We start from the raw sequence: 24054 nt of genomic DNA, 5'->3' as shown, positions 1-24054 counted from the left end.
ATACACACACCCCATCCCTTCTATTACCTCCATGTTCATCAGGGATAGGGGTGGCATCTACCCCTGGACACACAGGGCTCAGCCTACATCACGCAGAAAATAGAATCCCAACCAACCACTGAACAGTGTCATTGCGCCCAGCCCAGAGTCTTCTGAGCATCCTGTCCCACTTCAGTCAAGGGGACAGCAATATGAAATAGAGGCGCTATCCAGGCATCTCCTGAGCCTGCTCAGGTGGCAGCTTTCTTCCGAAACATCAGCATCCCTCAGCCCTGCTCTCAGGCCCCTCATCAGGTCTGGGACCTGTCTAACCGTACCTACCCATCCATTCAGCTTGCACCCAGCTCACTTCCAACCTACACAATTTCTGTTTCAATAAGCTCTGTGCGTGCATCCCCCCCCTACCCTGCCACAGGCACCCGCTGATGATGACCTGAACTGGGACAGGGCAGTGACTACCATCGAGCCCACTCTAAAGAAATGGAACCAAGCAAAGCCCAAGTCAGCAAAGATGGAGTGCCCACTCTGTTCCCTTTTCCCGCCATGGGAGGCCAGGGTGCATGTGTGGCACTTCCGGGAATGGTAAGCAGGTGTACCTTCTGTGCTCAGGGAACCATTCAAAGACTCCTCCCTGCTGAAGTGGCAAGTTCAGAGGCAGAGAGGAGACAGACCCAGCCAGGATTAAAGTCAAAGATCTCTGAGCGACAAAGGAGCCAGCCGACAGCCAGACTATGGGGATTCCTTCGAAAGTGGGGCCCCACTCTGACAATTCAAAGGAATGTCCCAGTCTGTGCCCATCCCACAGCCAGGCTGTTGAGCACAGCAGGGAAGTCCCTCCACACACAGTTACCCCCCTTGTTCTCCCTCCCATCACAGAACCAGTCACAGAAGCATCTCTGGGGAGGTGGTTGCCCCTCCCTAGGCTCTGCAGGTCCAAAGTGCATACCCACTGTGTGGGCTGGGAAGGCTCTGGGTTGGCAAACTCTCCTTGAGCACTGCAAGGTAACAGCTCTGATCCCCCCTTGTGAATTCTAACACTGAAGGATTAAGCACATGAGTGGCTAAGGGAGAGAGAGCCTAGCTCCATGCTGCTACAATGGAATGATATTGACCCACAAGGAAAAGAGACCAGAACCATCCATGGGGTGACCAGACCGGAGCTGGTCATCTGTGAACACAGTTCCTCTGTTATAGATGCAGATGGCCATGCATGGATGTGTGTTCATGGACATATGCAGGTGCACGGGGGGGGGGGGGGGGGGGGGGGGGGGGGGGGCGGGGGGGAGTTCACACATGCACTTCCTGTTCTTCCATTTGAAGGGGCCTAGAAGGAACAAAACTCCAATAGCAGCCAATGCCTCCTAGATCTGGGTTTCTGATGCTGGTCTCCAGGGAAGGAACCTGGGCCCTCTATGGAATGGGCAGACTCCAGGGCTGAACCTGGAGCAGCCTGTGGGCCAAACGGCAGTGAAGTGCTCAGGCTCTCCCAGGGATACGGTGTCCATGGGACCCAGCCAAAGAACAGCAAGGAAATATGAAGTGGAATCTCATGGTGAAGTGTAAAATACGCATCAACACGAATAGAAATCAATGATTAGTAAGCAGCTAAGTGAAGAAGAGACAATTCCCAAATCCACACAGGATTCCAAATAATTCAAGTACTTGGCCCTTCAGGGGGTAGCACAGAGTCCCTTTCGCTCCTCAGTTGTGGAAAGCACTGTGAATTCCTTCTAAAGAATGTGGCAGGGAGGGCCTTGACACAGAGGCCCCTTGACACCTGTACCTAGGCCAGGGGTACCCCCAACAGCGTTGAGTCACACTGAAAGACAGAACCCAGGCATTGAGAATGCTGTGGCCCTTCCCAAACCCATCAATCACCCCAGACTCATCATGACAAAAACATCTACATTTCAAGAGAGGATTCCCAAGCGATATACAGACTCCAACATGGAGCCCTGCAGCCCACCAAACTCCTCCAGAAGTCACCCAAAGTCTGAGACAGGGTCACAGTCAAGAGGAGCCTAAGAAGATGGGACAACCAGACATATGTGAGACCTGGATGGGGTCCTGGGACAAAAGCAAGGACATGGGGCGAAAATGAAGACAACCTGTCAAGCAAAGGACATCGTTAATAACCACGTATGGGGCTGATGGCAAGATGGCCACCGACCCCGGCGACCTGAGCCCCATCCCTAGGGACTGAGACCTATGTGGTAGAAGGAGAAAACTGACTCCCAAAAGTTCTCCTCTGGCCTTCACACGGAGGCTGTGGCACTTGGTACCCACAAATACAAACACAACTAAATGTAAGACACTGGTCCACAAACGGTAACCAGTGAACCACACCAGTGGGGTGGGGGTGGGGGTGGGGCGGTCGCAACAGGCACAATTGCCACCACACATCCACAATGAACACGGAAAGCTGACCCAAGAGCCACCCCGAGTGTGATCGCAGGGGCACGAAGAATCCAGTGACGGCAAATCCACAGATAACCTAGCACGGTGGTGGCCTCAGCTGGGGAAAGAGGCAGTGGGATGCCAGCTAGCTGGTCCTTGCCTCATTCTGGAAACATCCTTTAGCTTGTGGTGATGGTTGACAAGATTATGAATGGGTTAGAAAGCAGTAAATTGTATCTGCAAAGGGTGGGTAGTGTGGTGTGTGAGTTACACCTCCACAAAGACACTTGAAAAGAACGAACTCTCTCCCGGGCTGTTCCCTCCCTGAGGCAGCTGTCAGAGCCCCCGGCCCCTCCCGGCCACACAGCCAGGCTCAACTATGAATGGACCCTAAGGCCAGGGTCCCTTCGGTATGAACCGCCAAGTGACCCAGAGAAGACAGAGCACAATGCCCACTCGGTGCCACGACAGCTCGCTAGAGGCTGTCGGACACCACCAGGGACATGGCGCTAAGGGGGAGTGGAGAGACTCTGGCTTTGAAAAGCCCACCTTCTTCTACACAGGAGGCAAACGAGAGGTACCCTTATTGTGAGATGGAGCCCACCCCAGCACGACCTTCAGGAGTTACGAAAATAAACCACGAGAACTTCTCAGGAGAATGTCACCAGGCCCTGTGAGAGATACCGCCGTCCCTTGAAATACCACATGACCCCTCTAAACTCAGCCTTACAGGAGGATTCCCATGGGGCCCTGGGGCTGCTGTGCCACAAGCCACCACGCGAGCTCAAACCCTAGCTCTGCGACTGACCTCACCAGCACTTGGAGCAAGCTGCGCCCCTCCCTCTCCGTGCCTCGGTTTCCTTACCTGGTGATAGGAGCAAAAGTGCACGGGTAAGGCGATCCTTGAGAGGCACTCAGGGCAGGGGTGGTGCGTAGACGGACTGATTTCTCCTACTATTTTTTTTTTTTTCTCAGACAGGCCAATACTTCCTGTCTTCCTGTATAACCACAGGGGACTTTAATCACAGGCTTAAGTCTAATCACAACCCTGGTTATAACTCAAACACCAAACAGTCTTAACAATGGTTTTTAGATGTCAAATATTATTAGCGGTGACTTACAGCCTAAAGTCCCCTCCCGGGCCTTCTGTACTGGCCACACGCAGACACCCCAGGAGAAAAGAACGTTTTCTTCAATTAGGGAAACCCTGGTCTGTCACATCTATTCTTTTGCTTTATAGGACATTTCTCCACCAGCCAGAGGCTCTGGCCAGGTACAGTTGCCCTGGGCCCTGGCACCCACCTGGGCTGGGCTGGGCACAGAACTCCTGGCCTCTCCTCCCTGCAGCCAGGCCACACCTGGCTGAGGAAGACTTGGACTTTCACCCCCTTCCTAAGCACTGTTTTCTAGTTCTGCCCAGCATGAAGAGAAAGCAGGAAGCCACCAGTGCCAAACCAAGGAGACAGCAACCCCAGAGCCACTATGTCACCAAAAAGCCCCCAACCAGTTCACAGGGCTTGAATACCAAACCTTCCAGAGCCTACATTTATGGTCAAACAGCCCTGGGGTGTCGGCCTTCCTGGAAATGGCCACCTGAGGCCATGGAAAGAGGATCTACCTCACAGCAAGCCCATCTGCATTCACCTGTGACTCCCTTCACATGGCTCCCATCTTATCTCCCTGGATTCATGATTACAGCTCTCCACGGCGGACACTTTTGACACACTGCAAAGCTGTCAGCGGCTGTCCCAGCAGCCACCTACACCAGCGAGCCACAGACACGCCTCCCATTGCTCACAGGGCCGGGCTGCACCCTCAAAGTCTACTTTGTAGGGAAGAATGTAGGAACTCTTAAAAAGGTGGCCCGACCACACGCCAGTCACACGCATCTCCCACTAACAGGTGCATGCCACCGCAGACACTAAGTGTCCCCATCCTGATATAAAAAGAAAACCAAACACCAGAGCGGAGAGGCCAGGACCGCTCAGGAGGAGAACCTGCCCAGCTCCCCAAGAGAGGATGACCCCCAAACACGAGCCTCTGGCTGGAGATACATCAACCCAGAATGAGCATTCCCAATCCTATAAAAGGCTGGTGGACCAGGCTTCTAGAGAGAAACCCTACCAAACCACAGGGAACTGGGTGGGGCTTCCACGTACTGTCCCCAGAGCAGGAAGGGACACCAGGTAGCACAGTAACCAACAAGGATGCCAATCAGAACACTGAGCCTTTGGTTCTCCAGACGTGGATTCTGATTCTGTCCAGATGTGGCACAGCTGGAGCTGGTGTTTCTAAACATCTGTAACTTCCCTGCTATCCTCTCCTTACAGAGAGCTTATGCTGAGGCCATGTCAACACTGCCAAGAGTATGTCAGGGCCTCCAATGGCACTTTCCATTGTGCGAGCACTCGATTGTGAGGCGGAAATGTTGATTCAGGAAACAGGTCTGAGTCTCCTCTTTCTAGGTGGTGAAGGTGAAGCCCGGTGAGAATGAGGACAGCAGAGGCCACCGCTGCTGGCACTGCCAACCGCTGTGACTGCTGGCGCCACTCCGGGTGAGCCGGGATAACAGATAACAGAGTACAGGGGAGGTTTGGAGAGAGACACCACTGGTCCTTCCAAGGCACCCCTGCCAAGCCCCTCAGCCTGCCTGGGATAAACAGGTGCCCAGACTGTGTAGAAACAGACCTCAACTCTGAGACTGCCCCGGGCAGTTTACGGGAAATAAGTCCAAGCATTGACTCAGACATCACTGGGACCAGTGGGGCCAGCCACGCTCCCTACCATCAGTCAGAATGGCAGAGGGAAAACAAGCCGGGAAATGGTGGTCCGCAAAGCATGTGATCCCGGGCATCCAACCGCCCAGGCATCAGTACCTAGCCCACACTCCCTGCGAGTTCAGCCGTCAGTATCTTAGCAAAGGCAGGGGGTGTCAACGTCCAGAGAGGCTTGGAAAAGAAGGAGCAGATATATTGACTGAGATCCCCAAGTTGGGGTGGCCCAGAGGGCATCTGTGGGTTGTGGTTTCCTCCTAGCATAGGACACCCTCACAGGGCCAGACTGTGTGTCCCCAAATGGGCCTGGGAACGGGTTGGGCCGTGACAGAATGAGAGAAGGTCCAGTAAGGCCACCTGAGAAGCAAAGGGCAGGACAGCCTGGCCTGACTCCTGACCTAGGGTGTGTCTGGCCAGCATGGAACCCAGATCATATCATCTTTAATCCCCTTATCTTAGCCTTCGTCACTCACTGATGAGGAAACCGCGGCAGGGGATGCTCACGGCCTTGCCCAATGTCACAGAGCAGGTACATGAGAAAAACTACCTTCCAACTGTCCCTTATTTCGAACCCTACAGAGCCCAGACCATGACCCTCCTCCTGGATCTGGCCCTAAAGCAAGCCCCTCTGCCTAGCTGGGCTTCAGTGACACTGGGGAGGCCTGAGACTCAGGACCTCAGAACTTGAATTTTGTCCCTAATCTACACAAGGCAAGGAAGGAAGAGAACCCACCCTGAAAAAGGTCTCCCCCAAAACTGAATCTCTCCGACCTCTGGAAATGGGGAAGCCCCGAGGTGTACCAGCTTGTCTCTGGCCCTGGAAGCCTGCTCCTCACCCCACCACTGGGCCACAGGTAGGGACAGGGGAACGAACATCCAGACTGGCCCCTCTCCACCCTTCAGAGGTGCTAGTCTCGCTGTGGACAGGTGAGGGCTTAGGCTGGGGACTGCCACACAGCACCCCACCTTAGCGGTTGCAATAAACACACAGGCCTAAGCTCCAGTCAGGTGCCAACTGTCCCCAGAATCCCACAGGCTAATGTCCAAATGAAAGGGAAAAAGCCACACAGAAAGCAGGGCGTGGAAAAGGGAGCAAGCGCCCACAACTTTTCCCCCAGGTCATCTCTTGAGCCACATCGGCCTGGAGAGCCCTCCTCCTTTCCTGTTCACCCACCCCCACAAGAGTGGGTCAGTAGGACGACATTTGCTGCGCCCTCATCCTGTCCCCCGCTAGCGGCCTAGGCATGGTGACCCATCTAATGACTCCCCCACACCGTAGTTTGGGCCCTGCGTCCCATCGCCGTCTGCCTCTCGCCCAGCAGGACCCTGACCCGCACAGCGCCCGTGGTGCGCGCGAGGGGTGGCCGTGACGCGCGCCCCGGGGGCGTGTGTGCGGGGCGCGCCCGCGCCGGTCCCCGAAGGCAGGGTCGCCGCTGTGGGCCATCGAGTGCGAGCTGCACAGCGCATAGGGTCGCGGCCCGGCGGCCGGGACAGAGCGTGGCGAGCGTCGCCCAGGTCGGTGTAGGAGTCCGCGCGCGCGCGCCGCTTACCCTGCGGGGAGATCGGGGCCAACTCTCATCCACCCGCCGCCGCGGTGCCCCCCTGGCCGGCCACCCGGCCCCGCTGCACCTGCCGCCCTCCCGGGAGCCCAGCGGCGCCGGGGAGCGGGGACGACGCGGGCCCGCGGGTGCCGGCCACGAGCGCGGAGGCGGCGCCGCGTCGCGCGCTCACGTCCTGCGGCGCGGAGTCTGCGCGCTCCCGCCCGGGCCTGCGCAGCCGCCGCCCCGCCCCGCCCCGCGCCTCCCAGCCCGCCCTACCGGGTTCGCGCGCGCGCGCGGGTCCGATCACGCGGCGCCGTCTTTGTTTGGGTGACCCACGTGGGTCCTCGCCGCGCGTACCCACGCGCACGCGCGGCCGCCGGCCAGTCGCAGCCGCGGACACAGTCGCGCGCAAGCATGCACGCCACGCCACGGTCGCTTCGCTCCGGTGTGTGGGCTTGACAGTTACTGCCAGTGGTGACCCGCACTTGGAGTGGAAAGACTTGTCCTGGCGTCGCCAGGCTGGACTCAGAGCACGGCTCCACTTTGAGACAAGGACGTGGAACCTGCACCGAGAGGGGCAGTGAGCAACTCCTCCGTCCTCCCCCACGCAGTACCTAGCCAGGAATGGTTCCACACACCTTTAAATGTCTTCTTAGCCACAGGAAGCCTCATTCAGCTCAGGCATTTCCCTTGGAAACTGAGATCCTCTAATAGACACCTCCTCCTTTTGACTCACCTTTCAAAAAACAAGAGTTGACAAGCTCCCGGAAAGATAACTAATGGACCAGGTAAAGACAGCGCCCTCCAGGAACCCAGGCCCTAACCTGGTTGGAAAACCAACCTTCAGCACCCTATGGGGTCTGACCCAGGAGGCCAGCTGCAGAGTTGAACGGGAAGGCAGGGGAAGCTGACAGAAGGCACTCGGGCCTCTAGGCTTGCTCTGCTGGCTTGACCTGCCTACCTCCACCAGGGTCATGCAGGCAGAGTCCTGATGCTCTACCTCCACCCTTTGTGGCTGAGCTTGCTACTGTCAACCTCCAACCCTCTCAGTCCAGAACTGCCCCCCACTTTATGTCTCAAGCACCCCAGCTCAAGGGCTCCCGAAGCTTCCCTGGGGGCAGGACTCCAGGCCCCTCGTGCCCTCCAGCATTTCCTGCCTTCCAGACCCTTTGTATCAGGGTGAGGGGCTGGCATTCAGATGGGCTCCAGTGGGTGAACCCTCTCCTCCCTGCAGAATGAGAAGCAGTGGTTTCAGAAGTACCCGTGTGCAGCACAATGTGGGGTCTATCCCATAGCTCTCGGCTGGCAGTGTGAGGTGCCAGGGTAAGGTGCCTGCAGGGCTTTGGTCTTGGCAAGATGAGAGCTACTTCGGGCAGGAACCTCCTCTGAGTCACCTTTGTGCGGCATCCCAGCCCAACACCATGCCAATCTTGCTGGCTCCTCCTGTCCCTGGCTTTTCCTGTCTCCTCTTTATCTCCCAGCAAAACAACTCTGGTCCCCCCTCAAAACACAAGCTCGACTTTCCTGCCTCCAGACCATTGCCTAAGCCATATCCTCCGGGAGAGAGCTTCTTTACTCTGACCCTTACCAGCCTCCTAGACTAACTCCAAAGATACAGTTCCACAAAGCCTGCCTTGGCCAGCTGGGTCAGAAAACGGCCGTAGCCTCCCATGAAGCCAGAGTTCCCAGGAGTCATCCCCCTCAGTCCTCTCCTATGAACTCAGCTGGGCAGCATCTACAAGGAAAAGCCCAGTACATTTATATAGGTGTCCCTAAAGGCCCTGCATTGCAAGCTTAGTCCCCAGTGCACAGTGTGGTGTGTTGATTACTTTGAAGGGCTCTGCCCTCAGAATAGTTTTAATTTGTTTTTGTTTGTTTTTGTTTTTGTTTTTCAAGACAGGGTTTCTCTGTGTAGCTTTGCGCCTTTCCTGGAACTCACTTGGTAGCCCAGGCTGGCCTCGAACTCACAGAGATCCTCCTGGCTCTGCCTCCCGAGTGCTGGGATTAAAGGCGTGCGCCACCCCCGCCCGGCTAGTTTTAATATTGATGCTGGTTTTACATGACTGGGCTCCTGATGGAAGGTGTGGTGGTTTGAATGATAATGGCCTCCATGGGCTCATATGCTGGAGTGCTTGGCCCCCACATGGTGACACTGTTTAGGAAGGATTAGAAGGTGTGGCCTTGTTGGAGGAGGGTTTAAGGTTTCAAAAGCCCACACCATTCCCAGTTAACTTTCTCTCAGTCTCGTGGTTGTGTCTCAAGGTGTTAAGCTCTCAGCTACTGCTCCAGCACCATGCCTGCCTGCCTGCCTGCTGCCATGCTCCCCGCCATGATAGTCACGGACTAACCCATGTGAGCCCCAGATTAAACAACGGTCTGTAAGTTGCCTTGGTTGTGGTGTCTCTCATCAAAGCAATAGAAAAGTAACTAAGACAGAAGGGCCGTTCCCTGACACACACTCCTACACAGCTCTCAGGAGGATGGTATGGCAAGCAGGCCCTCAGGATCACACAGGGACATGCTGAAGCTGGCCAGTGGCAGCTGCAGAAGGGTGCTGTAGAGGGCGCTCTGCAGGGGGTTACAGGAAGCCCCGCCCCTCACTTCCACTCACACTCTCTCTCTCTCTCTCTCTCTCTCTCTCTCTCTCTCTGACTTCCTGTTCCTCCCTCTGTGGACAGGCCCTGCCCTGAGCTCCTGACCCCAGTGACCCCAGGAAGAATCGTCCCTGGCTTTATCCCTGTAGCATATCTCATTCTCTGCTGTTTCCGGCTCAGCCCGATGCAGTGGTGGCTGGGGGTGCTGGGGGGATGCTGGGATTTCCTGAACAAGTTGAGCCATCTGAGACCAAAGCAGCACCCCCATCAGGAAGGGAGCCAGCAGATACACGTGGCAGCCCCCACCCCGGCATAATGCAGAGGAGGCACCCAGAAAAAGTTCTTTGCCTGACTGGCTAGGATGAGGAGATAAACAAGAGCCCAACAAGGCAGACAGACTTCCAGGGCCTTCCCAGGATCCTGATCCCTCTCCTACTGTAGATAAAACATCCCTTGGGGGCCCACTCCCAGGCACTCCCTGGTGGGGAACAAAACTGGCCAGTAAGTGGTACATTCTAGAAAGACAGACGTGGACATACAACTGCCCCCCAGGAGAACTTGAGGTTGCCATGCCCATCATGTACTCCTCGGCTCCTCACAACCATGGCCCCTAATTTACTGATAAGGGTTATTGTGGTCTGGACTGTGTCTCGAAGATCTGGCTATTGAAGTCCTAATCCACCCGACCTCAGAATGTGACTGCATTTGAAGGCGTGGTCTTTACGGAGGCCGGTAAGGCCAGTGGGGGTGACATGGGCCAGCTCCAGTCTAGTCTGCCTGGTTCTTATAAAAGGACAATAGGATGCAGACACATGCACACACGTGCACACACACACACACACACACACAGAGGGATGGCCCTGTGGAAACAGGGAAGGTGGTGACTCCAAGCCCTGGAGCAAAGGAGCTAGCCCTGCTACAGCTTGACCTTGAACTTCGCCTTCGGGGCTGTGAGGAAATCTCTGTTGCACCAGCCATCCTAGAGGTCACTTGATGCCAAAGGCCACACACTGAGAATCAGCGATGTCACCACGGACTTGTGAGCTAGACATGGGGGACAGCAAAGGTCAGAGCCACACCAGCAGGTACTGCCAAGCCCCCCGAGCCTCATGGGCATCTATGGGAAGGTAGCTAGAACCTGTTTACACGCTGTGGCCAGCTGGACCCTCTTGTTCCCTATCTCCTCGCCTCAGAGGTCTGAGGAACGAGAGTGACGCCATCTTCTGACTTCGCAGCATAAGAGAACAGTGTAGAGCGAGAGAAGACAAACTCACTTCTACAATTTCCCTGGGACAGGCAGAGCCCAGCCCACCAGACAAGCCCGGTTTACAGCTTATTCCATATTCTTATTCCTCAAGAGAGACCAGTGAGCTTGATGTGACTTGGCTCACACAAAATCTGGAACCCTTAGAGCAGTGGTTCTCAACCTTCCTAACACTGTGACTCTCAAATACTCCTGTTGTGGTGAGCCCCAACCATAAAATTATTTCATTGCTACTTTATAACTGTAATTTTGCTACTGTTATGAGTTGTAATATAAGTATCTGATATGCGGGATATCTGATGCATGACCCCCCAAAGGCGTTGTGACCCACAGGTTGAGAATCGCTGCCCTAGAACCTCAATTTCTTTCTGTAAGGTGCGGAAGTGAATATGTCCCCAGACAGCAGCTGGGACTGGGTCTCAGTCTCTATTCCCACTGAAGAGGTAAGCCGCAGCCTGTGGGGAGATCAGGGCTCAGGGTCTCCAAGAAAGGGTTGGGAACCAGGAAGCCTGTGCCACAAGGGCGGCAGTCTGGTGGTATCAAGCAGATTAGTGTGAGTCTGTGAACAGTGTCTGTTCCTCTCCCCATCATACGCATTCAGTGAGTAGGGGCCCAGGACATGGTCTTGTCATCTAGAAACCCAATTTACATATTTTCTTGACTTTAAAATGCCCTCTGGAGTGAGAGGTCCCACCAACATAACAGCTGTTTGTTTGTTTGTTTTTTTAAGAAAACCCCTAATCCTGATGTGTTGAGTACACTCCTGTTCTGGGTTGTCCCCATGACAGCATGACAAAGAACTACTGGGCATCTTGGCTGAAAGGAGCATAGATGTGATGTGACATGACACGTGGAGGGCTGTGCTCTAGATTCCCTGCACCCCCACTCTGGCTGTGACCCTTAGAGACTCTGCCCCTGGAATAAAGGGTGTTCTGTACGACCTTGCCAGCCTCATTGGGGTGGCAGAAAGCAGACTCTGAGTTGCCAGTCTGGCAAGGGAGCTGGAGGTAGTGAGCCAGTGCAAAGGAAGGGGATGAGGGAGCTGGAGAAAGTAAAAGGTCAGCCCCTTCGAGCCAAGTTCTGAAGAAGTTAGGCTTCTGGCTTCAGAGCTGAAAGGTGCTCCACCTTGTGGCTGCAGGTGGTAGCACAGCACAGGGAGCAGACGTCACTTTCCTGGATGGCTCTCTGTGGGGTCGTGTACCAACTCCTTTACCCTCTCCCTACCCAATAGCCTGCTAAGCTCTGGCACTACTTGGGGCCACTTGGCAGGGTCTCTCTCTCTCTCTCTCTCTCTCTCTCTCTCTCTCTCTCTCTCTCTCTCTCTCTCTCTCTCTCTCTCTCTTTTTTTTGTACCTCTGTCTCTGTCCACATGGGGACAGACTGCTGCTGCTCCTGATCTTGTCTAGGTTCTGAGTTTCACCTGCTCGGTGACCTTGGCAAGGAAGTCCCTGTAAGCTCTCAGTGCCTTAGTTCCTTTACTTCAAAGGATGGTGGCTGCCTCCTTACTTGTTCCCTATTCTTTTCTCCCTCAACAGTCATGCGCAGAGGCCCATGACCAGCAGAGCTGGCTCCTGAAGACTTTCTGAGGATGAAAGACCAACATATGAACCATCTGCCACATGCTCACTAGGACTGGAGGACTGGAGGACTGGAGGACTGGAGGGATGGCCTGTCCTGGTGTGAGACTTGGGGCTATCAGGAAAGGGAATTTTAAAACCTAGGAAGGCATCTGAGGAGGTTAGACCGTGGAGGGGTGACAACCTTCAGAATCTTTAGGTTCTCGGGGTGGACAGGGTGCAAATAAACCCTGAGCTTGGGGAACTGACTGAGCCAGTGCATGAGCAGGTGAGGCAATTTGGACATTAAAACAGTAGTGTGAGGGGCTGGGGCCAGTGAGCCAATGCAGGGATGTGAGGGGCTGGGGGCAGTGAGTCAGTGCAGGGGTGTGAGGGGCTGGGGGCAGTGAGTCAGTGCAGGGGTGTGAGTTGCTGAGGGCAGTGAGTCAGTGCAGGGGTGTGAGGGGCTGGGGGCAGTGAGTCAGTGCAGGAGTGTGAGGGGCTGGGGGCAGAGAGTCAATGCAGGGGTGTGAGGGGCTGGGGGCAGAGAGTCAATGCAGGGGTGTGAGGGACTGGGGACAGTGAGTCAGTGCAGGGGTGTGAGGGACTGGGGGCAGAGAGTCAGTGCAGGGGTGTGAGGGGCTGGGGCAGTGAGTCAGTGCAGGGGTGTGAGGGGCTGGGGCAGTGAGCTGTGGGGGAAGTGAGAGGTTACACAGAGAATGTTGGAGGAAGCTTGTACATGGAAAGGATGAGAAGGTAAGATGGCAGGGGCCTCTTGAAAGGCAAGTGTTAGGAGAAGCTTTCATGGGCCCTGTACCTGGTTGAGGAGGTGACTTCCTGGCTTGTGGTTCTTGGTGGTTTGGGGAGAGCAGGGTACAAGATCTGTCAATATGGACAGTCTTGGCATGGAGGACCCCAGACAGGATTTCTTTCCTAAAGATTACATCCTTGCTCAATCCTCCAGTACAGTCTATTTAGAGACAAACAGGAATCACAGGGGCAAAGGAACAGGGCCGTCCAGTAGCAAAGAGGAAGTGCAGACAAGACAGGTCTCCGGGACAAGAGCCTCTTGTCTGTGGGAGAACTACAAAGGAAAGAATGAACAAGAGCAGGGGTGGGGAGGTGGGGAGCCATGGCCAGCAAAGCCTTCCTGGTCCCTGTGATCGCTGAGAGCAGAGGATGTAGACGTGAACTGCAGCTGGGCGGTAGTGCACACCTTTAGTCCCAGCACTTGAGAGGCAGAGACAGGCAGATCTGTGAGTTCGAGGCCAGCCTGGGCTACAGAGTGAGTTCCAGAACAGCCAGAGCTACACAGAGAAACCCTGTCTCAAAAAAAAAAAAAAAAAAAGCAAAACAAAAACTAACCAAACAAACAAAGAAATGAACTGTAGAGAGGATGGTAGTCCATTCTATAGACCAACACTATATTCTACAGAAGTTTCTAGCATTACAGAAGTGTTCTACAGCTAGTCTTGTCTATAAGGTGTACCCACTAACCACATGTGGCTACTGAGTATATTCAAATGCAAACAGCGTGTGTGGGTAGTCGAGGGAACAAGCCCACTGCCAGCCTAGACATGGAGCAGAGCGGAAACACCGGCCGTCCTGCGGTGGAAACTGGAGCCAAAGAAACTGCAAAAATGACGAGTCTGTGAAGGGACAGCATGGTTCAGTGCAAGAAAACGAACAAGCCAATCAGAGGAAAACTGTACATTGTAAGAACAGGGAAATAATCAGGAATGAAAAGGGAAATAATTTTATATTTATGCATCAGTGAAAACAGGACTAAAGGGACACACAAATGAATGAACACATTACATCGTCCCTTGAGATAGACAAAGCCAAAAGGGAGAACTTTTTAAAAAGAGATTTATTGTATTTTTTAAATTTTTTAGAAAGATTTTATTTATTTATTTACTTTACACATGTGAGTGCTCTATCTGCATGTACACCTTTATTCCAGAAGAGGGTATCAGATCCCACTGTAGATGGTTGTGAGCCACCATGCGGTTGCTGAAAATGAACTCAGGACCTCTAGAAAAGTAGCCAGGGCTTTTAACCATCTCTCCAGCCCCCGATTTATTTTATTTTTAAATTATATGTATGTATGTTGGTTGTGTTTCTGTATGATAATGACTTGAAGGGGAGCCATGAAGGACTGGAGTTGATAAATAAATGTGTACAGGCTGCCTTTCTTTAGTTGGTTATGACCTGATTCTGATGTGTAACAATTGAGACTGTTGAGTCTGATCCTAAAAACTGTGAACTTGGAAGCTATAGACTACATCCGGTGCATTTATAATAGCTACTTTGTATATCATAATGGCAACATTTTAGATGAAATGTTTTACATTCCCAAGTGGTAGGGAGCCTTGTCACTAGCTGGGTAATTTAGAGTCCAGTTGCCTTTTTTTCCTAACTGGACTGCACTTGTTTTCACAGTAGTGAGAGACTATGCTTTGCATAAATCCTTATTCTAACGGTTCCTAGCTGACAGTGCAAACGCTCATTGGGGTTCTGTTTAGAGGGAGTCCAGAGGAAACTATGACGTTCTTCAGTCAGCTTACTTTGTGCAGCGTTTCCCTGGGCTGTGCTTGATCTCATATCTAGCTTGCTTCTTCTCCAGGGAGGAACTGTGGTGCTCGTCAAAACGAATAGCCTCGTGTAGAAGAAGGAAACGGGATCCTTATCTCTCACCCTGCGCAAAAGTTAACTCCACATGGTTCAAGAACCATAAGACCCAATACCCTGTCTCTGAGAGAGGAGGAAGTCGAGAATAGGCTTGAACTCACTGGAACAATAAAAGGACTTTCTAAACCTGACCCAGGGAGTGCAGGTATCATCAAGACCAACAATTAATAAGCAGGGCCTCATAAAACTAAAAAAAAAAAAAAAAAAGTCTGCACAGAAAAGGGCACCCTCACTCCAGAATAGTAGCAGCCTACTGAAGAGAGAAAAAAAAAAAAATTTTATCAGCTAGGTGTCTGACGGAGGGTTAGTATCTAGAATGTATGAAGAACTCAAAATCTTAAACAAGAAAACAAGCAAATAATTTAAAACAGGGCATAGAAATAGTCAGAGTTCTCAAAAGGTGAGTTATAAATTGACAAGAAACACTTTTTTAAATGGTCAGTGTCCTTAGCCAGTGGTTCTCAACCTGTGGGTCTTGACCCCTATGGGAGGTCAAAAGACCCTTTCACAGGGGTCACATATCACAGATTTACATTATGATTCGTAACAGTGGCAAAATTACAGTTATGAAGTAGCAACGAAAATAATTTTATGGTTGGGGGTCACCACGACATGAACTGTTTTAAAGGGTCATAGCATTAGGAAGGTTGGGAGCTACTGTCTTTGGCCATCAGGAAAAGCCACAAATGCTAGCGTAGATGTGGGGATAGGGGAATGACAGTGTTAGCATAGACGTGAGAAAGGGAAAAACATATTCCCTGGTGGGAAAGCAAAATGGTGCGGCCACCATGAAAATCAGTGTGGAGATTCCTCAAAAAGCCAAAGCTCGATCTGCTCTAGATTCAGCTAGCTACTCTTGGTCGTATACCCAAAGGACTCCATATCCTACTATAGAGATACCTTCTCATCCGTGTTCATTGCTGCTCTACTCACAATAGCCAGGAAATGGAAGCAGCCTAGATATCCATGGTGATAAATAGATATGGAAAATGTGGTATATTCACACCGTGGAATATTATTCAACTAGAAAGAAAAACAAAATTATGCACTTTTCAGGTCCATGGACGGAGCTGGCGACAACCGTTCTGAGTGAGGTAACCCAGACCCAGAAAGACAAAACATCGTATGTTTTCTCTCATCGGTCAATGTTAGCTTTAAATCTTCAGGGGTGTGTGTGTGTGTGTGTGTGTGTGTGTGTGTGTGTGTGTGTGTGTGTGTGTGTGTGTGTTTCATTTAGAGTATCCAGAGAGGCCAGGAACTTACTAAAAAGTCATGGAGATGGGTATGTAAGGGCAGGGCAATACATAGTATAAAGGGTTAAAAGGGAATAATAGAACAGGAAGTGTTATACTGGGTAGGTTAGAGGAGGAAGTATGGGGAAGGATAAATAACACCAAAGACCTTTCAAAAATACATATAGAAACCTACTACTGTAGAAGCTTCCTGGAAATATACACACAAACACACTATGTATTATGTATATACATACATAGAGAATGAAATTACTCATTTTTTAATTTTTAAAGATTTTTTTCTCATTTTTAAAAGACTTATTTTATTTTTTACTTATGCTTATGTGTGTCTGTGTGTCTGCCACACATGTCTGTGGAGGCAGGGAGAGGGAGGGCATCACATTGCCTTGTAGCTAGAGTTACTCTGTTCAGGCCTCCAGCTCCTGCCATGGCCTGAGGGCACCGGAAACTAATTGCAGCTGAGAGCTGAGCTGGAAGTCTCAGACCTACCCAGGCAGAACCTAGCCCTGGAGTCAGTGTGCTATAGCGGTTCTCTGGAAGACATCCGGGATCTTCAAGGGGTTGCCGGGAATACTCTCATTTCCAGCTCACTATGACATTGGGCAAGAGCAGCCATGCTGTTCCCTTCCATGGGGAGCCTTCCTGACCCCCAGGTGGCCAAGATCTTCCTGGAACCCCCCAGCCATGGATCCTTCCAGTGCTTCATGATGGATTAAGAAAGTATAGATGGGGCTGGAGAGATGGCTCAGTAGTTAAGAGCACTGACTGCTCTTCCAGAGAACCTGGGTTCAATTCCTAACACCCACAGCATGACTCACAAATGTCTGTAACTCCAGTCCTAGGAGATCCAGCACCCTCTTCTGGACTCCATGTGCACATGACACACTCATGATGCATAGACATACATGCAGGCAAACACACCCATACACATAAAATTAATTTTTTAAAAAAGAAAGAAATTATAGATCCAGCAGCTCACACTGGCTCCATCTGAAACGAATTTATTTATTTATCTATCTGTTTATTTTTGGGTCTCGGTCTTACTACACACACTGAGATCCTATCCAGCTTTGGATGTCCTAGAACTCACTATGTAGACCAGGCTGGCCTCAAACACACAGAGATATGCCTGCCTCTGACTCAAGCACTGGGATTAAAGGCATGCACTACCACTGCCCAACAATAAGATTTTTAATTCATGAAACTGTTAAATTCAAAATGTCCAAAGTGTCCCTCAGGCAAGTCCCAAGGACCTCAGGCCCTCTTTGCTTTCCTTGCCTCTTGATCTATCCAGAATAACCTCCTCCTCCTCCGGATTACAGAACTAATAAATGCAGAGATTTTTGTCCTCCCAACAATTTCATCGAAATTTCAGAATCGAGCCCCCCTGACTAAGGTTGATCTCCTGAGGTCACGTGTGTTGTGGAATAGTATTGTAACTGAGCACAGATGTGTACATTTGCTTATGCTGCATTTTTTAACGATGTAAGGATGTGCATTTAATTATGTAAAGATGTGTTGCATCTGTTTCATCTTGCCTGTCTAAGGCACCTTATTGGTCTAAAAAGAGCCAATAACGAGCCTGAATGACCAATAGCTAGGCAGCGAGAGGATAGGTGGGTTGGCAGACAGAAAGAATAAATAGGAGGAGAAATCTAGAAAAGAGAGAGAGAAGAAAGAAGAAAATAAGGGAGAAAGAGAAGGACACCCTGGGCAAGAAGCCAGACAGTCACCAGCCAGACAGACACAAGAAGCAGTGAAAGTAAGATATACAAAAAGAAAAAGGTAAAAAGCCCCGAGGCAAAATGTAGATGAAGAGGAACAGGGTAGGGGCTGGAGAGATAATGGCTCAGCAGTTAGGAGCACTGGCTGCTCTTCCAGAGGTCATGCAATTCCTAGCAACCACATGGTGGCTCACAACCATCTGTAATGAGATCTGGCGCCCTCTTCTGGTATGCAGGCAGAACACTGTATACATAATAAATAAACCTTTTAAAGAGAGAGAGAGAGAGAGAGAGAGAGAGAGAGAGAGAGAGAGAGAGAGAGAGAGAGAAACAAGAAACAGTTTAGGTTATAAGAGCTAGCAAGAAACAAGCATAAGACAAGGCCAAGCATTCAAAACTAATATTAAGTCTCTGTGTCATGATTTGGGAGCTGGTTGGTGGCTCAAAAGGAAAAGCCTGGTCCACACGTGCCAACTGCAGAAGCATGAAGGTTCCTGGACTGTGGTCTGAGAGTCGGGGAGGAGAAGTAAGCAGTGAAATGGAACTGACCATGTAGCAAGCCCAGCTGCCCACCTTGTGTAGCTGGCAGGGATGGTGTGCAGAGACTGTGTGGCCTGCAGATGCCAGCACACACAAGGACTACAGAACAGGAGCTTTGGCTTGTGTCTCCGGGTCTTAGAGTACTCTGTTCCCGCTGCCTTTGCATTCCTTCCTCACCCCTTAGGACTGCCTCGCTTTCTAAGTCTGGAATCCAAAAACTCCACTTAGATACATCCATGCCCTCTCAAATGACCCTCCCTGCCTCCTCCCTTCACTCTTATCCTCTTTCTACGATTTACACTAGGCAATTTCTCCAACTCCATCTTCCAAGTCACTAATTCTCTCTTCAGCTGTTTCCATGGTTTCAACACTTATATTAGCACTCAATTCTCAAGACTCTCAGGTTCTCTTTAAAATGTAGTCTTTCTCTAATATTTTCCTTTTAAAATATCTTTTATTTCATCTTTTATAACTTCATCTATTTCAAATATTTGAAGATTCCTAAGTGCAAATCTACTATTTCCATTAATTTTCTACCATAGGTGGCTTGTTCATGTGATTGCTGTTGATTTTATTATATTTTTGTTTTTAAACATGATTCATTTTTAAATATTAATTTTAATTTTAATTAATTAATTTTCTTCAACACAGGATCTTTCTATGTAGCCCTGACTGGCCTGGAACCCACTGTGGACTAGGCTGGTCTCAGACTCACAGAGATCTGCCTGCTTCTGTCTCCTGAGTTCTGGGATTAAAGGTATACACCATATTTGGAACTAGTTTATTTTATTTTTTGGTTTTGTTGAGTTAGAGTCTTTCTATGTAGTCCTGACTGTCTTGGAACTTGCTATATAGACCAAGCTGACTTCAAATTTAACAGAGATCCACCTGCCTCTGCCTCATGAGTGCTGGAATTAAAGGTGTGCACCACCATGCTTGGCCTATTTTATTTTATTTGTGTGTGTGTGCTTGAGTGTATGTATATGCACCGCCTGTTTACAGGTACCTGTAGGGGCCGGAAAAGGGTGTTGGATCCCCTGAAATTGGAATTGCAGATGGTTGCATGTTACTACATGGGGGCTGGGAACCAAACTCAGGTGTTCTGTAAGAGCAGCGAGCACCCTAAACTACCAAGCCATCTCTCCAGCTGGTTTCCTTGTGTTTGGATTCCTATGAGACCAAACTTTGTTGGGAAAAGTCTGAGACTTCCCTGGGGTCTCTCCAGGAAGGGCTCGTGTTTACTTCTGCCGGTTATAAGGGAGTGCTTTCAATCTGGAGCCACTTTAATTTCTTGAGCTGGGATTTCCCTGTCTCTGAGCAGTGAGTTTTGACTTCCGCAGGGGGAGAATAGAGATCTGGCCTGTGGTCACACATTCCTCAGGGAAATTATTGTCCTTTTGAAGTATCTTTTCCCAGGGTTTGGAAGCAGAGGCCCACATTTCCTGGAGGGCTCTCTCTATTGATGGGCAGGTTTGGGAACCACCAGGTCCCTAACAGATGACACTCCCCCCCCCCCCCCCCCGCCACTTTGAAGTTTTCGGTTTGACACAGGGGTTTTGTGTCCTCTCCCTAGCCCCCCACCACTCTGCTTTGCGAAAAGAACTGTTTGTCACTTGTCTCTGGCTCTAGCTGTTTCTCTGGTGTCTTCCGAGAAGGCAGGCTTTTGTCTGACACTGCTACCTGGGTAGACATTTGCCTATGGCAGGGGAGGAGCACCGTCAGGGGAGGGAGCACTCACAGGGGAGGGAGCACCAGGGATTCTCCTCACTGTCAACCATCAATCAACTCAAGGCTCACTCTGGGCATGGTATCAAGGTGTCCTTGGCTGCCGAGACAGCTCTCACCTTGCTTGGAGCAGATTTATCTTATTACATTTGTTTATTTGTTTTGTTTATGAGTGTGTGTGTGTGTGTGTGTGTGTGTGTGTGTGTGTGTGCGCGCGCGCGCGCACGTGTGTGCAATGATGCACATGTGAAAGTCCAAGGCCAACTTGCTGGAGTCAGTTCGCCCTTCACCCTGGGTGTCCTGGGAGCTGACACCTTTCCCTGCTGAGCCATCTTGCCAGCCCTGGAGCAGGTATTTAAAGTGAACTCCGGATGTGAGTGTTTGCGGGTGGCCTGTGGAAGGGGGCTGGTCTGTGCCTGCTTCTTCCTCAGTTCTGGGCTTTGGCCTGCCGGTGCGCCCTTGCTGGTCATCTTGTGGATACATCTGAGGATGCTCAGGACCAAGGAGCAGCTGGACCACAGGAGAAAGAACCGTGGATGACTCGCGATAGAGGGAGAGTTGTAGATTCATTCCATCTGGATTGGACAACACCTGAAAACCAATAGCTTCATTCTCTGTTTTAGTGGGTGTGTCTGTGACCAAATGGAGCTCCTTGGAAGCAATGTCTGTGTCCCACCCTTAGGACAAGCCCAGGCTCTGCTTCTCCTGAGCCCTCTAGCCCCAGCCTGTATAGTTCTTCCATCTCAGGCACGTGCTTTCTCTGTTCATTTGTCCTGGCTTCTCAGAAATGGCTCCCCTAAGGCTTGGCTGCCCGGAGGCTCTGAGTTCCAGGTTGAGCCACGGCAACAAAGAAGTCCACACCAGCTGTGGCGCTTGGCATGTCTCGTCTCCATCTTGTCCGCGGGCCTCTTACAGCTCACTGACCAGGTTACCTTGATGCCCTCTGCTTGAATGGCATGCTTCCAGAAGATTCCAACAGAGGCAGCCTCAACCTGTCTTCCAGCCTCTGCCTCACTGCCACAAGCATAGCTTCTCTGCCTTCCACACCTGGCCAGGGTTTTGTTTCATGACGGTTGTTGTGGCCTGTGAGAGCCCCCATCCCAGGGACAGACCCGTATGTGGTCAGTGTCCCACCCCCTTCCTCCACCCTGCTTTGGGTCCTAGCTTTGCTCTAGGGAGCTGAGGAGTTCTCCTCAGCATCTCTAGGTGGTGTTTATGCCTTGGTGTCTGAAACCTGAGCTGGAATAGAGCCAAGAGTCCCTCACAGGGGATTCTCGTGTAAGAGGTGTTTGGATTGCTCAACAGCTGACTGTGAGACAGAGGAGTACCCTTGTGTTGTCTGGATGGACCCAGTGTCCAGAAGGATTTTGTCTGGTAAAGGAGGCAGGCAGGGGCCAGCTTCAGGAAGACAAAATATAAGATTCAACTTGCCATGGCTGACTCTGAAAATAGAAGAAGGCGCAGGGGTTGGGGGGAGGGTAGTGCTGGAGAGATGGCTCAGCGGTTAAGAGCACTGACTGCTCTTCCAGAGGTCCCGGGTTCAATTCCCAGCAACCACATGGCAGCTCACAACTGTCTGTAACTCCAGTTCTAGGGGACCCAATACCCTCACACAGGCAAAACACCAATGCACATGAAAATAAAAATAAATCAATTTTAAAAAGAAAAAATAGAGGAAGGGACCAAGAGCCAAAGAAGGCAGGTGGTTTCAGAAAGTTGGACAAGAAAAGGTGTTCCCTCCCTCTCAGGCTCCAGAAAGGTAGATGGCACTCCTGACATCTGATGTCTGCATTGGCTGAGACCCATTGCAGAGTGCCCAACCCCAGGACTATTAAATAATCCAGGACTGTTGTGTTCAAGTCCCAGGAGTGTGAGATTTTGTTACATGGGATACAAGAGATGGAGACCCAGAGAGAAGAGAGACTTGCCTGAACTCACCATGAAAACTGTTTTAAGAATAATTTTGTATTTATATGTTTGTGTGTGTGCTTGTTTGTCTGTCATCTGTCTGTGCAACGTGAATGCAGGTGCACAAGGAGGCCAGAAAAGAGTGTTAGATCTCCTAGAGCTAGAATTAACAGGTGACTGTGAGCTATCCAGTGTAGGGGCTGGGAACCGAACCAAGGTCCTCTACAAGAGCAACAGGTGCTCTTAACTGCTGAGCAACAGATGCTCTTAACTGCTGAGCAACAGGTGCTCTTAACTGCTGAGGCATCTCTTCAGCCCTACACAGCCAGGTCTTTTGGCTACCAGCGCCACTCTTTCTAGAGGGCAGGGACATCATAGGCTCCACCCACTCTTCCCAGAGGGCAGGGACATAAGCTCCACCCACTCTTCCCAGAGGGCAGGAAGGCTCCACAAACAAGTTCACTGCTGGCTGTGGGAGGCCAGAGGATGGACTTTGAGTGGATTCTGTGGCCAAGAGAAGCCAATAGGCCCTCAGTCATGTAAAGAAGGCAGTCAAGGGGCTGGAGACATGACTCAGTGGTTAAGAGCACAGACTGCTCTTCTAGAGGACCAGGGTTCAATTCCCAGCACCCACATGGCAGCTCACAGCTGTCTGTAACTCCAGTTCCAGGGGACCTGATGCCCATGGCAAAACACCAATAAACATAAAGTAAAAATAAATAAAATTTTAAAAAGCCAATCAACCAACTGCAGCAGAAGCCAGAATTTAAAGGAACCAATCACTCCAACAATAGCTTCCTGGGTTCCCCTCTCCCTCGCAATGCCATGACTGTTAGCTTGGATGTACAGTTCTGGCTCCTCCAGCACTTAGAACATGTACCTTCTGGCCCCCAGAGGCTGGCTGGGGGCTCGAGCCTATTTGTAGTGTCCTAATCCATCTTCTTCTCTTTTGATCAGGGCAGGGTCTGAGCGCCTCTTCCAAGCTGCAGATCTCAGCATGCTCAATAGCATTCCATCTCAGCCTGACTCATTGTTTGTGCCCTGTGGGACCATGGCCTCTGCCAGCAGTGCTGCTGGGTCCCCGGGGCTCCCCCACTGCCCAAATTTCAGCAAGCTCTGCAGACTCTGTGAGGCAGTCTTCATGATAAGAGGGCCTCTTTAGCCCGCCTCTTCTCCCTGGGGAGAGCTGCATCATGGAGCCCCTAAGCACTGGTGGTTCCTCAGGGTTGGTATTTCTTGCTGGGAAGCCATGCATGGCCAACCCCTGCCCCAGTTCTTTTCAAACTGGGGGCTCTCTTTTTCAAGGGACTCTATTCATGCTGACAGCCAAGCAGCCTCTTGGACTTGGTCACATGTTCTGTCCCAGCATTTTGGAGAGGTTGGCCCTTGCCTGTACTTGGCAAATGTCCTCTACCCTCTCCGTGTGATCAAAGCCAGGAGGCCTGTGCTCTGTCTCTAACACATCCCTGTAGGGCGACTGGACTCTGGCACTAAGAGCTGTGAAAACGGGAGTGGAGAGATATGGGAAGGACATTCCATTGTGTGACAGAGATCCAAACAGCCAGACGTTTTTGGTCACTGTTCACTGGAGGTGACCTGTCACAAGTATTTGTCCTCCTCCACCATGCCTTAGTCTCCTGGATATGGCCATCAATGTCCCAGGAAGGGAACTCAGCAGTAGGGTCAACAGGAGTGGTTCTCAGCTTTGAGACCAGAGCACTATGGTTCTCTTTATGTGTGTGTGTGTGTGTGTGTGTGTGTGTGTGTGTGTGTGTGTGTGTGTGTGTGTGTGTTTATTTTTATTTAGTACAAAGACCTCTCTCATGCTAGGCAAGCAAACTGCTACTGAACTACATGCCTCAGTCCTCTTTTAATTTTTATTGTTTTTGAGACAGGGTCCCACTCTTGTATAAGCTGGCATTCAGCTCATGATCTTCCTGCCTCTGCCTCTCAAGCAGCTGGGATCACAGAGCTGTGCCACCAGGCCTGTGTTTGTATTTGTGTCATGGCAGTGTCTGAGTAGTCTAGAAGAGGGTATGGGAGCCCATGGAGCTGGATTAATAGGCAAGTGTGAGCCACTGGAACTG

The 24054-nt window shown here is 51.2% G+C and overlaps 1 protein-coding gene across 1 annotated transcript in view; it reads right to left on the bottom strand.

Moving 5' to 3' along the window:
• Window positions 1–6867, bottom strand: part of Gramd4 (GRAM domain containing 4) — an 80376-nt gene extending 73509 nt beyond the window's left edge. The window contains exon 1 of the mRNA XM_052748578.1: window positions 6722–6867. Coding sequence (XP_052604538.1) covers window positions 6722–6750 — 29 coding nt within the window. The 5' untranslated portion in view covers window positions 6751–6867. The remainder of the gene's footprint in view (window positions 1–6721) is intronic.
• Window positions 6868–24054: the final 17187 nt, after the last annotated feature.

This window comes from Peromyscus californicus, unplaced genomic scaffold (genome assembly GCF_007827085.1).
Source record: "Peromyscus californicus insignis strain IS unplaced genomic scaffold, ASM782708v3 Scaffold_20__1_contigs__length_68692818, whole genome shotgun sequence".
NCBI classification, from domain to species: domain Eukaryota; kingdom Metazoa; phylum Chordata; class Mammalia; order Rodentia; family Cricetidae; genus Peromyscus; species Peromyscus californicus.
The sequence above is the reverse complement of the archived record's forward strand: the minus strand, read 5'-3'. Positions and strand labels throughout refer to the sequence as shown.